The sequence below is a fragment of the Pogonomyrmex barbatus genome, unplaced genomic scaffold (assembly GCF_055798465.1).
Source record: "Pogonomyrmex barbatus isolate J1 unplaced genomic scaffold, ASM5579846v1 scaffold10, whole genome shotgun sequence".
Taxonomy (NCBI): Eukaryota; Metazoa; Arthropoda; class Insecta; order Hymenoptera; family Formicidae; genus Pogonomyrmex; species Pogonomyrmex barbatus.
This window is the reverse complement of record NW_028297099.1, coordinates 6,820,125-6,845,109: the sequence shown is the minus strand read 5'-3', so window position 1 is coordinate 6,845,109 and position 24,985 is coordinate 6,820,125. Positions and strand designations below refer to the sequence as shown.

General features: G+C 41.3%; 1 protein-coding gene across 3 annotated transcripts in view; it reads left to right on the top strand.

Moving 5' to 3' along the window:
* Positions 1-24,140, top strand: part of LOC105429716 (neurotrimin) — a 329,452-nt gene extending 305,312 nt beyond the window's left edge. For 2 of the 3 annotated variants that reach the window (XM_089085563.1, XM_089085562.1), the window contains 2 exons: positions 9,921-10,089; positions 10,720-24,140. In XM_089085563.1, the coding sequence (XP_088941689.1) occupies positions 9,921-10,089; positions 10,720-10,811 (261 nt within the window). In that variant the 3' untranslated portion in view covers positions 10,812-24,140. The remainder of the gene's footprint in view (positions 1-9,920; positions 10,090-10,719) is intronic. The other variant, XM_089085564.1, reaches the window with a different exon arrangement.
* The last annotated feature ends 845 nt before the right edge of the window (positions 24,141-24,985 follow it).

Sequence of the window (24,985 nt, the reverse complement as noted above, 5' to 3'; positions counted from 1 at the left end):
GATCATTTTATTAATATAATACCTAGTGAAAAAATGTAATCTAATAATGTGTATGAGAAAAGGTATACAAAAGACATTTTAATTTAAAACCTTAATAAAAAAAAAAATATAAAATTTTCATTATATTCTAAAAGTGGATCATTTCTTAATAAAATATGCAGGAATCGATGGAGTTCTCTTCTGGAACGAAGCTTGTCTATTAAAAATTAATCATTTCGCTCTCTTCGACCCAAGCTCAAGAATCGATGACAATACGAATAGTAGAAATTCCGAATGGTTATCCGAGATGAAATCTGCCTCTCGTGAATTTCGCCACGAGGTAATAACGGTGAAGAGATGCGTGATAAATGGCCGTACAGGCATTGGCGAAGGTCGTCCCTAATTAGGTACTTCGCTTGGAACTCCAACAAGTTGAAGTTCCGATTAGAGCACTGATAGAGGACGGTAGGCGCACTTAACCACCTGCTGTCATACAAGAATGTTGAGCAGCTTCAAATGTTTCCGTAGCTAAGAATTAATTGAGCGGTATTTGCAATCTTTCGCGACTAGAGGAATCTCTCAATGTAATTTCGATTGAAATATTTTCATCGCTTAATTGTGATCGTCAAAGAAAAAGATAGATACAATAAAGGCAATACATTTACCACAATAAGAATACACGCGCAACCATATTTGCACACTTGCGCGAATATTTACTATAATTAATATATTGCACAGGTCGCGCACGCATTTATGATGGTTAAGCCAACCAAAAATATGTTCTAAAAGCTCGAGTTTAAGCTCTTAAAATATGCTGTACATAGATATGCAAATATACTCTTCTGAAAATGTCCCATTTCCCTTACAATAAAAATTTTAAGTATTTCCGCTTAAAATGATGAAATGCTGATGATACACAAACAAAGTGATGAATAAATCTATTAAATTCAGAAATATATTTTATTGTCCCATTTTAATATTTATTCGTAATAAAATCTCTTCCTCGCATCTTTCTCGAACTTGGGATCTCCGCGACGTGTCGACTTCGAGCTAGCTTTCAGCGCGATAAAACCAAGTTTTTCTGGCTGATGAATTAAGTATGTACGCGCGCTTATACAAAAGGGGATCATAAAACATTCTGACGGTGGTGGCGGCGACTGTTTGCGAACGGCTGACCGGCCAATAAATTTTGATAATGTCCCGGTTGGTTGGCCCGCCGCTAAATCGTGAGACTCGTGGTAAAATTGGTAACGGCACTCAGGAGGTTCCATTAGGCGCATTAAGCCCTGACCGAGAGCTTTGGGGACTTGCCTGGCTACGTAGAAACAACGTTCGCTCGCGAGCCTTAAAGAGGGCTCCGTCGTGCGTGACTAACGCGTGCAGCCTCGAAGGGTTCTGAACCGTAAATGAACCGAGAGGGACTCCCTAATTCCACGGGATATCATTCGGTCCCACAGTCAATCCTTTCGTCCTCTCTCTCTCTCTTTCTCTCTCTCTCTCTCTCTCTCTCTCTCTCTCTCTCTCTCTCTCTCTCTCTCTCTCTCTCTGTCTCTCCTGCGAGAGCTGCCCGCTACGGAAGATATTGATAATATCCCGTGCGATTAGCCAGACCCAGATTTATTAGCATAGCACAAGGCGAGGTAACGTTGACTTCGTGTATGGATAATTGATACGATGATCCTGCTTCCCGGAGTATTTCCCAGAGTGTTTCCTACCAATGTATTCCCACAGAAACAGCACTTCGTATACGTGGGATACCAGTTACCTTATTAAGGATGTCGAACGTGATGAAAAACGAGACAAGTAAAATTCGGAAACGCTAAATTATATCGATGCATTCTCCTTAGTTGGATTAATACTAGTTATCTTTGAAATAGATTTATGGGAATCCTTTAATGCACACTCCTTCTTTATCTTGATTACTTTTCACTTTGCACTCGGAAGAATTACACGTGTGGATTTTCACGAAAGTGCTTGCTTAGCTTCAACGGACCGAGAACGGCGCGTCTCTGGCTCATCCTCTTTAAATATTTCGTCAGTGCTTCCGATACTTTCGGCAAAGAGAGCTCGTAAGAGATTGCACGAGTTCCCGTGGGATCGATTAGAAGGCCAAAATAACCGCGCTCTACCCGCCCGTATCCATAATCGCGATTTTGCACGCTCATAATGATTCATGCGCTCGCGAAGGATGCCGTGATGGTCCTCGGACGTGATAAACCTGCGGTCGCTACGAGCGATAAGGAGCGGGAGGAACAACCCCTAGGAATTGTCCCCGGGGAACCGACTGAAATTCTCCTCCGATAATAAAGTCGCCCCGCGATCGATCCACCGCGACGCGAAACATTTTCCGGCCGCAAGGAATCCACCGAAGCCACCCGGGCGCGTTTGCTTTCACGCTCCGATACACCTTATCCCTTTGATTTTGATTGAATTTCATGCCCGCGTCTGTTATGGCGACCGCACCCCGAAGCGACGCGCCGTCGCTTGTCGATACGCGACGAACGATACGATATTGAAACACCTCTTATAAGGTGTTATCTTAAAAGCGTCCCAAGTGTCTTAAAACGCGCAAATAATATTTTGATATTACGCTAAAAATTGTGGTGAAACAAGATTCAGCTTTGAAAATCTTCAAGAGAAAAGATTGACTTCATCGGAAATTTATTAATATATTCATGATGATTGTATGATTGTCTTAATTAGCGCTAATTATTATGCTTAATTATTGCTTTACAGCGATCAGTCAATTTCTATAAACATATAGCTGGTACATTCCGCGCGATATTCCTGTCTATTTTCCTTTCCATTGGCTCTATAATACATTTTCATTCAAAACCATCAAGAGCTAATTAATTTATCTTAAAGAAATCCTATTATGAGATAGTCGAACAGATAACATATTTTACCTTATTTATATGTCAATCGTGGAAGGCTGCCAGAGAAGCAGAAGAGGGTGAGAAACCGATGCCGCTGCCAAATCGATTTCCGCGGTATTACGAGGATAGGAATAAAAGCATGTTTTGCAGATCTGTGGTCGCCATCGCGGATGAACGAATATTGAAAGTACGGATGTGTTAAAATGACCACGAACGAATCGCAATTATAATCTTAAAGCAGGGCTGGGTTCAGAAACATTGAAGATATTATTTTATCGTTGTTGTTCATCGAATGTTAATAGAGATAAAATGACAGAGGAGAAGGTAATATTATAGGCCGTGTCGATATTATTCGTAGGTCATTTGTCTCTGTTATTAAATAACGAACTCTATTAATTATTTATGGCCACATTTTTTTTTTTAATAATCCGTTATGTAGAAAGAAATTATGTGCAAATAGCAAGTCAGCATTTATCTCTATCTATTTTCGCGATTGTACTGTAGTCTATTTAACAGTTTACTTTAAACAAATGTGTATTTTATAACAAAATACTGTGTTTTTTTTTAAATAAAATCAATTTTTTTAATTTATTTTTGTGATGACTCATATTACCACCCCTAATTTTCTTCGACCCATTATTCGACCCATTCGCTATATTTACATAAATAATATTCAACAAAATATTTCATTCAACTTTTAGTCTAGAATCTATTAAACAATACTCTGATAAATATAACTATTAAGTTTTCAATTTAAAATACAATTATTAATTATTAAAGTTATTGTATAAAATGAAAATGGCCTTAATACCCTCTCTTCTACTCGGTGTACTCAGATTATTTCTAAACGTTCCAGTACAAATCTGTTCGCCTAGATTCTCTCTTCCTCTCTCGAGAGTTCAATGGACCGTGTGGTCCAAATAAACAGTGGCGTATTAACTTCGTCGACAGTCGCACGTGTCGACCCTTCCAGTCGTGGCGTCCACGAGAAAGGCACGGCCCGCATGTCTGGACAACGGAGATTGGTCCGGTCCCGTCCAAACAGAGCCGTAAGGCGTGTAACGCAAACAGTAATTGGATTTATGTACACTCGTAAAACCAGCTCATTTTCTGCCCGTCCGTCAGTCATGCGTCGCGCGACTCAACACGCCCTCATCCCTGCGCAAGCACACATCCGAATCGGGTGTAATCTTTATTTCGTTGACTCACGTGCGAAATGAGAGTGTCTCTTCTCTCTCGCGTCACAGGCGCGTTGGCGTTTTTATTTACGGTTGTTTGGCGTGTCGGTTACAACGCCGGTGTCGAGTGCCGACGAAAAGTTAATAACGAGTCATTGAGAATCATCGTGTGTTACATGTTACATTCATGCGTGACGAGGATATCTCTGTACCGCTTCTTCTCGCAAAATGGCCCCTCCTTTAGGATCCTTCGAGAGACGAAGTAATTGGCAATTTAAAAGAAAAAAAACCAAGAAACACCAAGAAGATCAATCAACTTAACGTCAACGACCGAGCGAGTGTGCTAATCAAATCGCGTTTATTATTAATGCTAGATTGACATCCGTAATTATAGCTAGAATTAATTGATGATGAATATCGTTTCTTCCGTTACGTAGGAGAGAGAGAGGAAAATAAAAGTCGATTTACGATCGACAAAAAGAGATTTAGAATTTTCTATCGATTTTCCTCATGAAGAATAACATCGGTAGACATTAATTATACAGGAACCACGATTACGTGGCTTCAAACATTCTCAGCGAGAAATCGAGTGACTATTCCCAGCTGGGAGATAACGAACTTATTATTTCAACGCGAACGTGAAGCGTCGGGCATAAAATTTGAATAAATGAAAGAATAATACGTCGACGACCTTATTTGCGGTAGCAACGCGCGCTCCTGCTTCCCCATAAATCTTTATTCGACTCATATGAGGACGCGTACTTTATATTATACGTTATTTATCATCGTTAAGCCGCTATAACTTTACATCGTTACATTCGGGTAACCACCGCGCGAAGCGCAATAGCGGAGACTATATTAGATGGGACAATTAATAATTAGGAGATCCCCTGTTTCTCGCTGTGTGCGACGAGTACTTAAGGAGATAAGATTTTGTCCCCGGTGTACTTTGTGGAATAAGACGGTGCAATTTTCCGGCATAAGGAAACCCAAAGTGGAATTAGGAAAAGGGATAAACGCCGAGAGAGTGTGTGCTGCGCCAGCCGAATACAGACTTGTGTAATCTTCGAAGTGCAGGCGAATGAGCGCGCGCGCGCGCACAGAAGCGGATGCCTTCGGGGTGTCAAAAATTACTGCGCGTTCAGTAGAGATTCGTGCCTTAACGAATATCGAATGACACGCCTAACCGGACGGAATGACCCAGGATGCATTCGATTAGACGTTTAGTCGCTCGGCAGCGAGACTCGCGTCACTTCGGGCGCGATATTGAACGTAAACCCACATGTAAACATGTCTAGATCCCGGAATATACAGCGACGGCATTACGATATAGAATACGTCGATCCTATCGCCTTTTCGGAAACATTTCGCATTTGCCGCCCTCCCGACATGCGGCTGGATGCTCGCCACCTCGAGGAACAACGAAATCCTGAAATAACAGCCGACTTCAGAATGTAACAACTGGCAACTTTATTCCACGTCAAGAGGCGTGAGCCTCCGGCGTGAAGAAAATTTGCTCAAGAGAACTCCGGGTTGAAGGTTGAATCTGTCAAAGCAAACGAAATGGCAAATGGTGACGTGAGAAACGACGAAAAGATAAATAGAAACGGCGGATATCGTAAATAGAAATATCGATGAAATATGTTCGGTGAATCATAATTTAACTTTTGTAATTTGATTATTATTAATGTTATTACATTTAATATTCCTGTTTTTTTTCTCTGATTTTTTTTTTAATCTGTGACAGTTTGATTGTTACAATATTATTAGATTTAATCCTCTTGATTTTTTTTCTGTGATTTTTTTTTTAATCTGGTTATCGGCAATTTGAAATGTTTAAAGAAGCAAAATTAGTTGTATGTTATGTGAGGTTAAGTGTAAATAATGCAGAGAATAAATAAGGGAAAATTACGTAAAGCAAATTTAATTGTAATATATCTATGAAAAATTAAATAAAAAATTTTTTTTAATTCAACGAAAGAAAGCAGTCACAATAATATACGAACTCGTTTTATTTCGCATACTCATGCAGTGACTGCGAATGACAATCGTATTGTAGTTTTATTTAATCCATTTGTATTTTATATACAGGAGGAATATATATTTAAATTCATTCGTAATCTGTCTACGATGTCAGTCGATTAATGTATAGCAAATTAATATTTCGTGTAACTTCATTAAAAACCCATACGTTGCGCAATATACGACTATGAATGCAACATGACTATTGCATTCAACCGCTTTGTTAATAATTTCGATACGTTTTCAGTAATCACACGACAATAATCTGCGCTATTTGACAAAGCTTTGACAAAGCAATCGATTGTCTCATTTTGTAATTTTCTGCCTCGTATTATACAATCGATGCATAGAACATGACGCATTAACGACGTTAATAAAAATAGGCTATTAAATCGTCAGAGATTGAAAACGGCCAAATTTGATAAAGGATGGAAGAAGAAGGAAGAGAATGTACGAGCATACGTCACGACGGAAGGATAAAAATACGGTATGACGGCAGAGTGCAGAACGGAGGGTGCCGTTATCAGAATGCGCGAGTGAAGACTGATAAGACAAAAGTAATCGTACCGTAAAGAAGGAAAGGAAGATCTAACGGGCTATTGAATCCAAGATGTTCCATCGGAATCGACCGGCGATTCCATGAGATGCCGATTTTCAGTAAGAACGCGTAATGAGGTTGATGAGACTTTCTCTCTCTCTCTCTCCCTCTCTCTCTCTCTCTCTCTCTCTCTCTCTCTCTCTCTGTCTCTCTGTCTCTCTCTTGTCTCCATCTGACTTCTCATCCCCCGACGTGCAAACTTTCGCACGCGTCTTTAAAACTTGGGCAAATTATGGATTGTGAGACGCAGTGAAATTATTTGACTCGCCGAGCTGTGCTTTCTCTCATTGCTGATAATATCAAGTAAAGTCACATTGTGAATCATTGTGAACTGAAAGTTTGTCGGCTAACAATCTCTTTCATTCTTGCGAAGTTTCTATATTGCGGGATGCTTTCACATTTCGGAATTCTTCAAATAAATAAATAAAAAGATTTAGAAGAATTTGAAAGTAATAGTGATAAGGACGAAAGCTGATTCCGATTGTAATCTCGTCGTCTTCATGTAAATTGATTCCATTCTAATATTTTAAAATCGCCCTTAATGGATGTTAATATCATCGTTTAAAAATTATATAAAATATAATTGTCTTTTGTCAGAGGAGGAAAGAGGTAGAGAGAAGGGGAAATTATAATAAACGTTTTGTAAGTGACAGAACAAAAAATATAAATATTCAATTTAAATGTAACGTTCATTTACTCCAGATTGATTTACAGTCACGAGCGTTAATCGATCAGTAATCGGTCGCTGTTTTAATTCAATCGTCAACGCAGAGTCAGCACTTTATACGATTAATGAACTGAAAATTGGATATTATTTATCCATCCCGATGATCGAGTAGAATTAAATAAAAATCAATTCAATTCGAAGCACCGCTCGCCCGAGTAATTACAAGAACGTCGTTTACAATATAAATTCGCGCGTATCGCGAACGTGAGTAACGTGAGGAAGCGGCATCGGGGCGGGCGTATCAAACATTCAATATACATATATTCATGTTCACCATAAAATATTTAAGAGCGATCAATGCCGAGTTTATCGTATCGCGTATCCCACATTACAAGAACACGCCAACTTTCTACATCGGATGGATCGTAAAAGTTTAACGAATTCCTCCGAAACGTAAGTTTACGTTTGCGTAACGCAAGTTTTAGAAATACAACTTCGCCCTCGAGCGTTGTTTAATTTTCTGCCTGTGCGCGAACGAACTGGGAAGGGATGAACGCCTTTCGAAACATTAATTTGCGAGTTGCCAGAACGAGGGATTATAAAAAGCCAACATCGAGAGCCGTTTCATGCAGGATGCAGGGAAAGTTCGGCTCTCGGAGGAGCGGCGGAGGAGCACGTCATAAATGCACGTGTCTTAGTGCGCCGGCATTATTTGCGCCTCGTACGTACGGCCGGATTAACCACCCCATGGACTTTCGAACGAAAGTTTCGCATATTATTCTGCGTTAGACCGCAACGCGCGGTTTAGATAACGGAACGGAAGGAAGCGGCGCGCGGCGGTGCACGGCCGCTAACTTTCGTTCGATTAATCGCGCACTTTGAAACCAGGGGTGGGGGGGGGGAAGGGATGGTATATGGTTGGAGGGGGATATAAACAGAAACTCGGCGACCAATATATATTCTTATCCTCGGGATTCGATGCGCGCGCGCGGCGAATACGGCACGGCGAATACAGCAGCTCGGAAAGATTAAATTCTCCCGAGTACGGCTTATATTTACACACCTGATGAAAGAAACTTCAAAAAAGCTCTTCTTTCACAACGAAACAATTACGCTTTGCATGCAATCACTTAAATTTGCCTTTCTGCGAGCGAATGAAATCTGAACGTCTGTTACATAATGTCGGAAGCTGTGCATCAAAATAATTGCAAACTAACGAGTTCTTTAATAAAAGTCTTACATATACATATATAAAATTATATCAATATGACATAAATTTATTTTCACAAAAAAAATTCTAGACTTTTTCGTTTATTGAATTATAAAGAAAGCGATGCACTCTAGCTCAAAGTTTCTGAGTTAGATATTACGGTTCTTATGGAAAGTACGCCGTATAAAAAAAAATTGAATTAATGAGTATTGATTATTCATTCGGTACCTCTTTTTAGATAATCCTGCGAGAAACACGTCGTCCAAATTTTTTTAACACCGAAACACAACCAAGAAACGAATATCCAACATGTTGTCAGGGTTGCTCTACGATTCTCACTCCCCTAAGAAGGCTTACCTGCCTCTCAGACGGAGGCACTGTTGTAAGATTCTAGCTGCGAATTATTTATTTAAAAATCCTTTTCAACTCTAGCAACGCTCTCCGCTCCTTATTCCTTTCATCCGCATATATCCAAATGTTGGACTCTGCCAACCTCGCGTTAAAGTGTCACTCGTGAGCGTCGTCAAGTGGAACAGACGTAGGATAAACACGACGTTCTTCGAGCCCTTGCGACGAGTGTACTACTAGCGTTGCATCTAATTTTCCAACGTAAATGCTTAAGTAATAGCCGTAAGATATCTTGATTATTTTAATAATACAAGAAAAATACGATTCTCTTTAAACCAAATATTGTAAATTTCGTTTTTATAACCATGTTTTTATAACCATGAAGATGCATCATTTATTTTTGCAATAAAATATTATATATATGGAAATTATATCTTTTTATTTTTATTCGTATTCGCTTAAAAAATACATACTTGAAATATAATTTGAAAAAAGTTTTACATTACAAGTATGTATTTTTTAAGCAACGTACACTAATAATTCAGAAAGGGGAGAGTTAATTAAAAATTATAGAAAGCTAAACAGTAAATAGAGTTCCGCCGTAGAAAATTATCCGTACCCGGAATAATATTTATCCTGGAAAATATCCTCGGGGGCATAAGTCGCTGGCGAAGCAATTTGCACCGAACCGTCTGGGTGAACCTTCCTCGTATCACCGGACGTCCCGGGGTATCGTACTTTACAACTTCTTTCCGATCGTCGATCTTGTAGAACGCGCTAAGAATTCTCGCTAAGGGAGAGAAACCTCGTATTTTTTCCACCCTCGCCTGTACTCGCTCCGCGAAAAGAGAGAGCTCCCTCCACGAGCTTATCTCCGTGCCTGTCGTCCTCATAGCCAATACCCATCGGGGCCGCCCAATAAAAACTGTATCCGGGCACTGGCCAGCCAGTTTCTCATTCGCCTTCCGTCCTCGCCGCGACTTCTCGTTCTACCCGAGAGACGTCACCTTGTCTCAGAACGATCGCCCGATCTCTGTTCCAGATAATCAGCTACGACTCGAGCAGAGGCGGCGTCTCCGTGGTCACGGAGAAGGGTGACAGCACGACGAGTTTCCTCCTGGTGCAAGAAGCGAAGCCGTCGGACTCGGGACGGTACACTTGTAACCCCAGTAATGCTCAACCGAAATCGATCACCGTACACGTACTTAACGGTGAGTAATCGATGACGCGAGGAAGGACGCGCTGGCTTTTTGCCCGCTCGTGATTAACAACGATCGTGTACATTAAAAAAAAAAAACCACGTCGGAACATTCGATAATAATCGGAAACTTGATGAAACTTCTGAGAAATCTCACGTAAATTTCAAGACACGAGACACAACGCAGATCTATTGAGGAGTCCTTTATTTACGTACGCTTTACAACTGATTTTTCGCGACTCGTCTCACTATTGTGAAAATCCAAATCCGTCGTAGGTTTTTAATTTTTGGTGTTGAGTAACTTGTAACTATCATTGATTCGTTATTAGCATTATTTGAAGAATTATTTTTTGTCATTTATGTTTTAATAATAATTAATATTCAATAACTCTGAGACTATTTACATTCGTGTGGCTCATTCGAAATTCTCTTTTTTGGAGTGGAAGAATGCACGTTGCCAAAGAGAAACCGTGCCAATTACAGGAAATAATTAGCTAAATTGCATTCCATTTCGGCTGGGCAACAAAAAGGTCATTGTGAGAACGGGCAAAGGAAGGGAAAGGGAGAGGATGGAGGAAACAGCGAGTGAAAACACCAAGCGCCGCGGGTCTTCAGAAAATTTAAGTGTTGCCCTCTGTTTCAGGAGAGTATCCCGCGGCAATGCAGCACGGCGGTCAGGCCAAGCAACCGAGGCTGTACTCCCTTCTGCTCTGCCTGTGTCTGCTACTTTACTAGTTGCTCCATTCCATCGCGCATTTTCGGAGGGAGAAATCGGAAGGCACTTTTCGGGCGAGCGGAGAGAAGAAAAGTGTGTGTGTGTGTGAATGAGAGAATGTGTGAAAGAGAAAAGAGAAAAAAGGGGAGAGAGAGAGAGAGAGAGAGAGAGAGAGAGAGTGTGTGTGTGTGTGTGAGAGAGAGAGAGAGAGAGAGAGAGAGAGAGAGAGAGAGAGAGAGAGAGAGAGAGAGAGTGAGAGAGGTATTTCCGTCACGAGTTGCGCGAACATTGTCCAGGTGTCATGGAAGCCGCGGTGTACGTGCGACGATGTGCATCCGACGTGGACGCTTTTGACTGTGCACCGGAACGATGAACTCTTTCGCAACGACGCGCCGTTTGTCGATGCAACCGAGCGACGACGACGTGTCCGGCGGGACGGCCGGCGCGACGACTATGGGATGGCGCTTTTAGCGATGAGTCCGCGCGCGATTCGGAATTGCGAATACGAATCGATGCACATAAGGGGAAATTCCGATAACCGTCGATGACCCGACACCCGACATCTCATTAACGATGGATAGTGGGTAAAATCACAAAACTTGACGCCATCGATCAAAGACGAGTGCATTTATTCTTGTCGGACAAGACGTAACTCGACGTTGATGAAAATGAATAAATTTTGAAATTATATCGATATATATATATCGATAGTAAAAAGAAAAAAAAAATCACGCGTTTTATCACACACTCTCGACAATTCTGGTTTTTCAAATTCTGCGTAAACGTTTCAATGATCGGTTCTGAATTTAAAATTCACTTCGAGTTCCGAAAGCGCACCGGAATGTAACTTTCGCTCAACTCATTTGTATTTCGCCGAAGATCCTCGGATTCCGATTGTTCACAATTCAGAGACTCTCGAAAACAATCGACTCAAAATTCTCTTCCCGACTGAACGACTGTAAATACCTCCAGTTCGAGGAGAAAACGTGAGTCTTCTGGGACATCTTGTACACAACACGGATAGCGAAAAGGATGGAGAGGATGAGCGTGTAGCGTGTAGTTTAGGCAAAAAAAAGAAACCGGAAACATAAAGAGAGAAAGAGAAAGCCGCCAATGTGTTCGCCTTTCTTTCCGCAATTCCGCAATTCGGAAATAGACTCGAAGCGTTCGCCGACTCACAGCTGGACTTTCAGCCGGCAAGGTTGGTGACGAGTGCATCGAGAATGGGAGAACGAATCGTTGCCATGCAACCGCGGCTTTGATCGAGTATACGCTCTAGAATTCGCGCCTGTGTGGCCATCGGCCGCTACCAGTGTGTATATCGCAGTACACATCGATTCTTCTCTAGCGGCATGCACAAGGAACCTTTTGTCGATCCTCGAGTCTCGTGTTCCAATATTGACGCCGCATTTCCGGCCACTGGCGAGGAGGCGAACGGCGAAATCTCGAATTTCTACACTCGAAGATCGGAAGATATTGCGGAGGCGATTACCGCGTAATCGGATCGCGCGCCCTTTTCTTATCGTTTTCCTTCCCTTCCGCATCGCGTTTCCTCCTCCTCCTCCTTCTCCTCCTCCCCTTCCCCATCCTGCGGCATCTCGAAATCAATTAGCGGATGATAAAAGCCTTGTATCGCGCGCGAGCATCCCCATCGACGACGAGCGCTCGCGATTTTCGGATTATTCCTACGGATTTATCTCGGCCAAACAGAATCGCGCTACTTCACAATCAAGAAACGTCGTTGGGACGCAATTGGCTTACGCGAAATAGAAATTGCGCGTTATGAGATTCAGCAGTAATTACGCTTCCGTTCCGACAGTTATCCCAAAAGGTGCAGAGACAAAGCGAGATTCACCGTATATAATGATATTTACGTTAAATTCAAGCGCGTTATTTGATGCCTTTCAAAGTTCGAGGAAGAATGAGATCCTTTACGTTGCGGAGCAAAAAACATTTATAGAGAAAAACGCACAAAAGAATTTTTTCAATTGTTTAATATTAATATTAATAGAACTACAATCGAAATATTAATATTAATAGAACTACAATCGACAAGCGGTATCTTTAAAGGTAATATACAAATGGAATTCATCGTGGCGTTTGCAAGATTTCACGACTTTGAATAGCGACTGATCATATATTTGTCATAAAGTAAATTAAATTTTGTAAACGCATGGAGAACTTCTTTCTGTCGGAATTAATAGAAATAAAACAGCGTCCACGGAACGTCGGAATGAAAATAGTGCGCGGGATTAAAATGAAATCCTCTTAATTAATTCAAATATGCAGAATCTTTTATCCTTTTCACGTGTATATTCACGTTGTTTACGCGATCCCTCAAGTACGGAGCCATTCCGCATTGGCAAAAAAAAAAAATTACAGGATGTCAGGTGAGATTTATTCTTCCATTTCTCGGGAAAGCGTTTTCCGTAAAAGGCGAAAGATAATGGAGAAGAGTCGGTCGTGCGTGCAATCCGCGTGTAGCACGCGAGCGCAAAAAAAAAAAACGGCGCAGTGACGAGAATATGCTTCGTTCTAATCGATCAAGTGCGCGCGAAAGATGCGAAAGATGCGTCCGATTCAATTAGCTCTCGCAATTCTCTTTTTTCGAACAACTGTCTATTCGTCTTTACGATGGTATAGTAGATAGAATAGTACGGAGAGCTTCGTCTATAATATCGAATTTCCGCGCGGCGCTCACGGCGTGACTCATAACTCTTGTTCGGGACTATTGCTGTCCCATTCGTTTCTTAGATTGCACGTATTTCGTTTCTCGTCGAAACACGTAGAAGAAAGAGAGAATTTATCGCTCATTATTTTCTTTAGACAATTCTCGACAATTTGCAATTTTTATTATGTATCTATCATATATTTACAAGCTGAAGAAGGCTTTAAAAAATCGACATAGCTTAGTAAATTTATTTTTTTCCCGTTAAGTTACATTTCTTAAAGATAATTCTAAAGATAATTTCTTAAAGATAATTTTTTTTTTTTATTAAAACCTCGCAACCTCGAGAAAAATGTACAATTCTTCTCCATGCGATCTTTCCAACGTTGGCAATCAGAAGGCGTAATACATTCGGACAGTCCTCGTCTGTCTGGCCACGACCGAGACGATCGAGACGCGCGGGAATAGCCATTATAGTCGGTAATCGATTTAAAATACATTTAGGAACTCGTAAACGACTTCTTATTCGGTGCATAATTCAGCGCGACCACGTTTCGCCACCGTCGACTTTGTTCGTAACTGTTAATAAAACTTCGAACTGTCGTGAACGCGAAATATGAATAATGAATGAATGATTGCGAGTATTCAACGCCTCTTCTCAAGCCGAAAGCGCGTGTGCGTATGCTCGAAGCACTCGAGAGAGAGAGAGAGAGAGAGAGAGAGAGAGAGAGAGAGAGGCGAGCAATATCCGGTATCCGCAACGGAAGAACGTGATTAAAAAAGTTTCCAACGACCAGTAATACAATGGCCTCGATCACGCGTAAGAACTCTTGTCGTCGCCATCGTCGTCGACCGGATAATCAAGTCTCTGCTTCTGGTCCCTTATTCCTCGGGCAAAAAGATAGCGACCCTTCGACCCCCTCCCCCCTAACCGGAGGTGGACATTTAGGTGGATCCTTCCTCCATCGACTTCCATCCGCGACCGCTTACCTCTCCATTCTTCTTCCTGGCCGGAAAATCGGGCGGCTCTGCCGGACCACGAGGGAGAAAAAAAAAGTGCGAGGGTGAGACGTGAGTTCGGGGGATGGAAAAAAGTCGTAGTGGACGACACCGCGCGACGACACTCACCTTCATTTATCAAGTTAAACGCCGGGATACGCCGCATAATGTCGGCACACTGAGGTTCCCCGAGCGATGGTACCACCCCCCCCCTCCCCCCTCGGCCTCGTGTTTCATGCGTGTTTCACGCACGCATTCCGTTAATCCGCCCTGCGTGCCCCCGCACGAGAACTGGATTAACGCGCGGTCGAACATCGATCAGAGATATTAATTCGACGTGTTTCATGCGACGGAAACTACATCGAGGATGTGCATCCGGAGTGTACGACACTAACATATCTCAAGATGCGAAATTGCGCCCAACGACAGCGACAGCCGGAAGACGAGAAGATGGACGGATATCGACGGATTAGATGGTTTCAACATCTTCACAGTATGCACGGAATCGTTGCATCGTATCGACTTGCTCTAAAAGGCCGGTATTCATAGTCTATTTTTATTTTAAAACTCTGTCTCCGTGATTGGTTTTGGTATCTTAAGACAATTATATTTAAGACAATCTTAAAGATATGCAGAGAAAACAATTTTGCTGACACATCTAAATATTTGACTAGATCTGAAAATAATTTTGTTTGTCAAAATTATTATGTAGAACTCTTAAATATGTAATAATATTTTTGATGGTTTTGACAACTAATTTGAACACATCTTTTATACTAACTATTTTTGAAACAAAATTATTTTAGCTTCAATTTAAATTTGCCAACGAAAATATTCTTTTTACGCAAGACTATAAATATCGATTTAAGGCCTTCATATTTTTCCACATATTTAATTCGAGCACATAATTTTATCACGCAGTTAACTTGCGCGTTACATTTACAATATACAAATTATCATAAATTGACGTTAAAAAAGTTCAAATTAAAAATTCATAGACATCACAGCTAATATTCAACGAACATCTATCACGGCTCTTAGTAGAAAGGGGTTGACAATCATCGTGCGCGGAAGCGCATATCTCCTGCGCAAAGGATCCGGCTGATTTATGTACGAACGTGATTTCGAGGCGTTGTAATAATTCAAGATCGTCGGCCGGTTGCACTTTCGTTGCAGAGCGTCGTGTTTCTTCGATACATTTTCAAGCGGAGATGGGCGGACGGAAAGACTCGGAAGTGAACACGGCGCCACGCAACACCGAGGGTTCGGGTCGCATGCAACGCGTGCCTATCGTCGTTTCTTGGTATTTCCATCCACTTTTATTCTTTACTATAATAGCATCCGACATGAGAATGCCGTTCGTGACCGGCAAACGAGACTCTCTATATGCTCGCGCTCGGTCGGACGTGATCGTTTTTCCTCTCGTTTCGCTTTTCCGGGACGTCCGCAGCTGCGCGTACGTGCAACCGGCTTTAATTAAAAATGAGCGGCACTTTTTCTCATATTACGTCAACGGGGTAAATGTTATTGTTTCATTTTTGATTGTTACTTCGCCGACTGTCTTCATACGAATTGTTAATCGTATATTCCTAGCCGAATAAATAAGACACGCAGAAAAATATGATCAACGTCAAACGTTATCTTTGTAGAAACGAAATTACATAAAAGTTAAATAAAAGAACATAAATAATCTTTGTTCGAATATCCCTTTGTATCACAGAAAGGACAATTTTTATGATTGTTTTATTTGAAATTCTTTGCTAAATGAGAAATAACGTTTTCCATGAGAAACTTGATCGGCACGAGCAAAAGAAACGAAATGGCGAACGGTCTTCCTTTCACATTACATAAAAAAAAGGACACGCGAAAAATCGAATAAAACACGTCTATCTTTCTGAAAATGTCCTTCGTCGCAGACGATAATAGTAAGCGCATCGTCAAATGAATATAAACACAGAGAAATAAGAAGCGTAATCTTCCAACTTAATCTGCTACTTGAGTCAATTTACATCGCCATTTATGTTAGATACTTAGACCCACGAAGTACATCGTCCAACAACCATCTCCTTCCCGCCACTCATTAAGACGCAAAACTAAACGTCGGTATAATTTCCGACTCCGGTTACAAGCGTAGCGCAGCGAGGTCGTTACCGCCACGAATTAGAGTCGCGTTACAAAGCCGACGTAGCAAACTCACTCGTAGAACGACGTCGTTGCGCGTTTCCCGAACGAAACGTTGGCCGAAAACGATATCGGGTCGAGGAGAACGAAAGGACAATTGTCCAGAGAGTGATAAGAGCACCCCCTTTTCCGCTATTCCTCGCGAGTCTACTTCCCCTATTGCGACAAGGGTAATTCCACGGAAGAGAGAGAGAGAGAGAGAGAGAGAAATATCAAAAGACTCCCTGCGTTTTGACTCGAAAATGCCGGCGTATTATTTGCCCCGCGAGCGAGGGATAAAAATTGATATATTTACGATCGCAAAATATTCAGGTGGACGCGCGTCGTTTTTTTTTTTTTTTTTTTTTTTTTTTTAATTCGAACCGAACGTGAGCGATACACGATTACGGATTAAATTTTTACCCATCCGACCGCGCGTCCCACGTCTCTTTCACGGAGATGGATCTGTCCGCTTAGAAGTTTATAGAGTTTATAAGATAACTTTATACGGTTTTTATACCAGCATCGGGATGGAAACGGCCACTGCCAAAGCGGTTTCGCGGGACCGCGGGATGTTCACGATGGGAACGAACCGCCTATCAGTTAAAATGCAATTTCGCGCGTGGAAAAAGTCGCGCGGCGGCAATTCCCCGTGAATTTTTACAACACAGAGCCGGCCGTTCCGGCGCCGCCGTTCCGCGACGCGCGGTTTTAATTTACACCTTAAATAAAGTTGTACTAAAAAGCAGATTGAATTGCGGCTTGGTGGTAGTTGGCGAAAAGCGCGCGTTGGTATTCAGCGACAATCGGTGTGTGCGCGCGCCGATTGCGCGCGGTAGATTCCACCCTCGCCTAATACCGGATGTGAAGAGATTCGCGTACGCGGACTGAAACGGAAAGGAGGGTGGAAGAAAGAACGAGAGAAAACGCGAAGGGGAGGGGAGGGCGGAGGGGAGGGAGAGAAGGAAAAAAAACGAATAATCGCGTAACAGTTAATATGGAGAGGCGCGATACGCTTAGAGTACCGCGGCGAGCTGGTTGCCGTTTTTCATTCGGATAGCAGGATACGCAAATAAAAGAAGCGGGTGCGTGCCGTGGTTTCGTTATTCCATCTCCTCCGGTACCAGTGATACACGCTCGAATGCGAGCTCGTGCCCGTACCCGTGAAGGAGATTCTCCGTTACGATTCTCGTTGAGTCTCTGAGAACGTATATCATGCGAGAAACGTAATTATTCGTCGTTCCTCCGGAAGCGCATGATTACCGATTGTCGCGCATGAAAGAAACAAATGGAGAAAAAAATCAAACGATGCGTCCGATATTCGATAAATCTTATTGCCCCGTGGAGTTCGGTAAACACGCGATATTTATTTTTCCTCTTTTTAATCGATCACTTTGATTTGACTATAATAATAATAACGTTCCCCGTGATTAAAGCCCCGAAAGTGACTGACGAACGAAAGAACAAGTGAAAAAGCCAATTCAGACGTGATGTGTTTTCTCCCTCGTCGAGTATTGGATTACAATTCGATCTGCCTCATATTTATGCGATTATTTATCTTTTCTATCTTCGTCAATCGAGCATTTCGATTCGAATATCTCTGGAATATCGCGATCTCAGGGCGTGGATTTTATTTTATCGACATTCGCAATGACACAGCGAACTAAAAGCTTCCAAGTATATATAATAATATTTAACACATCGACAGATCTCGATTGTCACGCCGAATATCAAGATATTTAACGCTCATCACATCTTTATTTTCGATCATTCTCGTACAACAGAATGATCGATCGATCGATCGCTCGATCTCCTCTCTCGATTGGCAATGCGACTGGCAATGTTTCGCAAAAGTTTCCAATAATTATATAAAAATATACAATAGCTGCGACATGTATATTTTCGATTCGAAAATCTGGCCGGAAAAATAAAAAAAAAGAGAAATGCGGAATGCACTTTCGTTCGTTCGGCGTAGCGCGAATTAGTATGCGGCGCGATGCGCCGGCGGGAAAGAGGATTTTACGTGACGATTTATAAAAAGTCGATGCATTGTGCGCGCTATCGGGTGCGAGACGCGACGTACGAGGACGACGACTCGTTAGCGTTCGACATGTCAGAGCACGCGAAAAAGTTTACTCCCCGTATTCACTTAACTTCTTGCGTTTCTCCTCTAATCTTGCGTTTCCGACGAGGACTCTTACCGCGATCGTTTCATTAAACTTGGACATTAATTCAAATCGAACGTAATCGATGTATTACATTTATTTTTGTAATCTTTATATTTACAAATGAAAATTATGAAAAACCTATCTATATTATTCTGAATCGCACATTTAGAAATAATACAAAAAAAAGATAGCGGCGGTTTAGAATCTGGATCAAAAATTATTTAAATAAATAAAAGTGCGCGTTCTAATGGAATTGTAATTAAGAAGTAATAACAAAAATCTTAAGTGTTTTTATATAAGTATTTTAAGTTTTTAAAATAATTTATGTAAAGTCTTGCAGAGAGTAGTTGTTCTATATAAATAAAAATTTAATTCTATTTGTACCACTATTTATTTCGTTTGTACTCTTAATAAAAATTTAATTTTTATTTACAGAACAACTAATCTCTGCATCACAATAAAACATTACATAAATCTTCTTGAATAGTTAAAATACTTATGTAAAAAAATTTAAGATTTAAAAAAAAATTAAGATTTTATTGTTATTTCTTAATTATGTTTCTACTAAAGCTGCACTTCTACTTTATATTTAAATAATTTTTGCTTCAGGTTCTAAACCGCCACAAAATGTTTATATTACTTTTAAATGCGATTTAAAATAATCTATAACTATTTCATAATTTTTTCATTGTAAATAAAAATAAGTGTAAATCATATATCCTTAAAGCCATCGGTGGTGCAAATCATCATCTCTCACTGTATCTGATTTTGCAACATTAAATCGTAATATATCATAATCAAACACAAAATTATATATCGCGTAAAGATCGAGATGCCTCAAGATTTTGTGAAATATCCTTCGACATTCCGAATACGTGCAATGCGTATAATTAGAAAAGGCAAAATGCAGATTTGATGTAGCACAACTTATTGTCATATGTTCCTAATGGACGGTTTATAATAGCGGAATTAATGGCGAATAATCGAGCGGTTATCATTTAATGATATTCAGTTCTGTACAATATTCGCATAATGATTATGCGCAAATCATGGAAATCGAATGCAGGCGGCCCCCACCCCCCCCGCCCCAGCCTAATTTCGACGATTAAATCGATGACCGCGCGGCGCCAGATATTGATACGCGCAATCTGCATTTTCCGCTCGGGCGTTACATCTCGCTCGGACGGAATACAAGTCAGAGTTTGACGAGAATTAAATGAAACACGTCAAACGCGATGCTACCTGGCGTATATATAAACGCGCGCAGCAACACGGCTCAACCCTTTGTCGACGATGACGACGTTACCTTCGATCGACACGCGGACTACTTCTCTCGCATGTAAATATGTACTTAAAAAGGCTGTTTAGTTGTTTAGTTGGTCTCGACAATATGACGATTACGACGTTATCGCGTTTACCTCTGTACTACGATTCATTTTGTACGACTTGCCTGCCTGCCTGTGTGCGCGTGTGCCCGTATGCGTGTCGGATGCGATCTTGATCACTGCGGGTATGACGATGAATGCGGCGAATTAAAAGTCAGGCGAAGTAACGTCGGGATTTAGTCTGTAATGTTAGCCGTCGTAAATGAACTTAGATCGTGCGCAATAGACCGGGGCGATACGTCGTGATGCGCCGCGCTGTAATTACGTTGTAACGTTGAGATACCGCCGGTAATTCGGTAAATCGTGCGGTGCGGATACGACTTAAATGCAAATGCGCATACCGTGCGTCGCCGGTAGACGACGGCTTATTGCCGTCGTAACGCTTCCGCCTAAATCAACGCGAAGGAGAGAGGAAAAATTTCCTTGCTTCCAAGGCCGGCGGGGCCCGACTTGGCGAACTTTTGTATGCGTGCGAAGGTGATTTTTTTCGCCCTGTGTGCCCCTGTGTCCAGACCAGCTGCGGATCTAGGAAACTCTCAAGGGCCCGATCGGCTTGTTGCGAGATGAAAGATTTCCACAACTTTATTATATAATTAACATTTGCGTTTTTTTGTACTCTGCAGCAGCTCTCGCCAGGCGTGAATTAGTCGGCAAAAAGCATTGGAAAAAAAAAAATAGAGCGAACTCCTATTGAAGTCCCGGTGGGAGAGAGAGAGAGAGAGAGAGAGAGAGAGAGAGAGAGAGAGAGAGAGAAACTCTGGATCCGCCAGTGGATGAGAGATTGTGCCTGCGCTAATTACGTTCGTAAATCTCACACGAGATCGCCGCATGACGTGGCCGCCGAAGATGGCTGCGCGCCAGATCGGATAGCTTTAACGTAATCTTAAAATATTCCATGTTCCCGTGTGTGCGCGAATGTATGTATGTATGTATGAGCAGAACACCGAGCGCGTGATCACTTTTCCAATATTCGATTTGCCGCCGCATACCTGCGAACGCTCTCATTAACCTTTTGCAGGTCAGACGTGAATGAGAGTGAGTTGTTTTTTAATGATCCGCAGCGGTGTTGTCGCGTGATAATTACGACGCTTCCTCTCTCTCCCTTTTTTCTTTCTCTCTCTTTCTCTCTCTCTCTCTCTCTCTCTCTCTCTCTCTCTCTCTCTTTTTTCATTCTTTTTCTATACCTCCGCTTCCCTCTGCTCATTGAAATCGCACGCGGACAAATCGCGCTAAACGTCAGAGCGGGTCTGAAAAATTTCTGACTGCACGAACGCCTCTGCGATACTCGAAAATCCTCGTCCTACAAGCGACCACTTCTGGTACAATCGTCAACATCTCGATATCGAATCGAAGAATTTCGTTAGCGTTTATGTCTGCGTAATTTCGAGGCGATCTGCGAACGAGGAGCGAAAGTTGAATATCGTCCCCTCCCGCTAAATATTATTCCGATGAATTAATGCTCCGGACTACGGCGATAAAAAAATATATCAAATTTCTCGTTTTGAAGGATATCAAATCATTATGTAAATTTTTCGACGATTCGAGATATTAAATTATCGAAACGATATTTCTGAAACAATGAAACATTTGCCGTGCTTCTCATTGTAACTCAGAAAAACTCACTTTTAGCACATTCAATTGATATTCGACCTTCTGCTCCTCGGATAAATCTAGAAAGAGTTATGTGGATCGTTTTACAGAGAGAAAGGAACCAACCGACAATCTCTAATATCGGATGAATTAACAGTCAAAGCATGGTCGACTGATTCCTTCCTGAATAACGCGCGCCACATGTTCGCGCAATACAATATTCCGATACGCTATCGTTGAAGATAACAACAATCACACATACACACACATGCGACTAGAATAATTCACAAAAAACTCCACACGTTGTAAATATGTCAATATCCGAGACAAGCTCTTCCGGCCAGGATGCCGGCGTCCAAGCGTGATCAATCCGGTCTGACCGAGAGAACCTTCGTCTGGACTTATCGATTTCTCTCGCGGAAAGGATCGAAATTATAGCTGTGAATATGTAAGTAAGCGGAAAAAAAACGTGAATCGCACGAAAGTGCGATTTGTCTCGCATCGGGGGAAACTGGTCGGAAGGATGGCGCGGAAAAGTGAGGGATCTTTTTAAAGCTCCTCTCTTTCTTAAATCAGCTTCCGGAGATAGAGGGCAAACAAGAAAGAGAGAGAAAGCAGGTCTAGAATGCATTACAAAAAAAAAAAAAAAGAGAGAAAAAGGGGATTGCCATCGTGCGAATCGCAAAAGTCTGTAGAAAAGAAGCGACGGGAATGGGGATGGGGATGAAGACGAAGGAGATAAAGACAGTGAAACTGAATCAAGGCGAGCTCGCGAATGGAGGAGGCGCGCGAATGGAATTGCTTGTGGAAATTTTGAAAAAAAAACTTCGCAGATTCCGTTCGCGATTCCTAATCGCGCGGAAATTCTCGTCAAGGTCGCGCTTCTCCATCCCTCGGCAAATCCTCCGGTGCGAGAGGGGTAATATCGGAAGAAGGTCGAGCCATCGGTTGATATGGGCGTCATCGCGCGATCAGTAGCGCGAAGAAATGCGGTGCGATTCGATTTGCGATCTGATCTGGTGCAAGGGCGGCGATAGGGATATAACGATAGAGAAAGTGAGAGAGAGAGAGAGAGAGAGAGAGAGAGAAGAAAAAGAAATCTATCTCTCGAAGGATACTGATTATGCGGATTTGAATTTTACATGAGATCGCGGAGTGCCGTTTGTATTCGTTAATTGTGAAAAGTGATCGGATCATGGATGTATATGAAATTAGTAATTGACTCTCGAACGATGAAACACGGTCCCGATAAAGTGCTCGCGATAATGAAAATGACATACAGTTTCAATAAAAATTCTGATGGTCGCCACGCACGAAACGATGAGCTCTCGGAAAACAGATATCGGAAACTAATTTGAATTTTATTATATATAAAATCTGCCCTGAATAATTGTTCGCTTAAATTTTCATATTTGCTATATTTATATTTCGTTTCGCGGATTTCAAAGAATTAAGTCTATGAGGATTTTACGCATAACTTTTACAATTTTGTTTTGCAGATATTTGTTCTGCTTAAAACAAAATTAACGCTCAATAATTAATACAACAGCGTACGCGCGCTGCAATTTCATAAAAGTATATTTTAACGTTAAATTTTAACAGCAATTAATACAGTGAAAAATAATTTAACTGTAAAAGATAATTTTATATAATTCAATTTTTGTATATCGAGAATAGAAAAAGGATAGCGAGTTCGAATACTAAATCAAGAATTATGTATATGGTTACATATTTCCAATAAATTCCTGAAATAGATCGGATACAGATCGAATCGAGCACCGCATGTCGGAGTACTGCCAGTTCCGTGATTGGTGTGTGAGACGCGTTATTAATAAGTGGCTGTGTAAATATTATCGAATTACTTGAATCGCACTCTCCAACTCGTGCGAGAGTAGCTAATTAAGTTAAATAAGAAGACAAGAGTGATAAAATGTGTCGCGACAATGATGTTAAATAAAAATAAAATGGTAAAAAAAAAAAACGGTGCCGTTCACACCCACGCGTACACACATACACACACATATACGCATATACATTCACACACGATTACGCAGAGACAGACAGACAGACAGACAGACGACACGCGAAGCGGATTTCACTCGAGCGCGCGAGAGCGCAAAACCCTCTATTAATGCGGAATACGAAAAAAATTATAAAAGAAATCATCCTCGCATTCCATCGATCGAACGTTACGTTTCCTCCGACACGTCGCGTTGTACGCGGCGGAGTAATTAGGTTTCTATCCGTTTTACATTCCTAACTCGTTGTGTTGCGTTCACATCGTACCATTTATAGATAGGCTAATATACCTAATAAGTGTTTCGTCTAGCCTACGATGTATATTGTATCTATAATCAGAAATAAATTATCGACAGTAAATTGTTTTGGTGTTGCAACGTCAGCCGCAGCAAATCCATCTCACATAAGACATAAGTACAAATAATTCTTGTGTCAGCTTATAGCGTATATCGAATTTAATCTTATATCACACAACGGCATATCGATGTAAATCTGTGTGATACAAGATGACCAATAATTCGATAATTACTAACAATACAGAAAATTATAACTTTCCTATCGTAAGTACAAAAAGAAGGTAGAAATTGATTTTTCGTTAAAAAGAAATTTGATCTTTCCTTTTACAATTTAAATTAATGTTATCAATGAAAAATTTGTTAAAAGTTTTCGCTGATCAAAAATAAACAGGAGATAACGCAGAGAATGAAAGAAATACAATTCCATATAAATGCATGAGATATAAATGCTCGAATCTGTTCGAGCTTTTTAACTCTAACTGACGTTGATCGTTCCAATTTCACACACATACGTTTACGAAACTGAAATGTCGAGAGCTTATAGTCGCTCGTCGTAAGTAACTGAGAGTCTGATTGTTAATGAAAACAATAATGATCCTTTAATATGCATTATTCAATTTCCGCGAAAGAATACCGAGCAGAATGGGTAAGGTTCAGGGTTCAGGTTCGTTTCGACGAACGATCGATAATTATAGCCTAATTAAAATCGATAATACGACTATCGTCGAGACACACTCGAAAATCTCGGGCGCGAAGGAGAACGACGCCGATGAAGGATAAACGTTAGGCACGCAAGACACGGATTTGCATGGACGATGCATTACATCTCTACACGTGTAATGTGACATCCCCATCGCGCGATTACCCCCCGAAGGGGAGAGGCCGGCTCGGCAATTAGACCACCTGCGG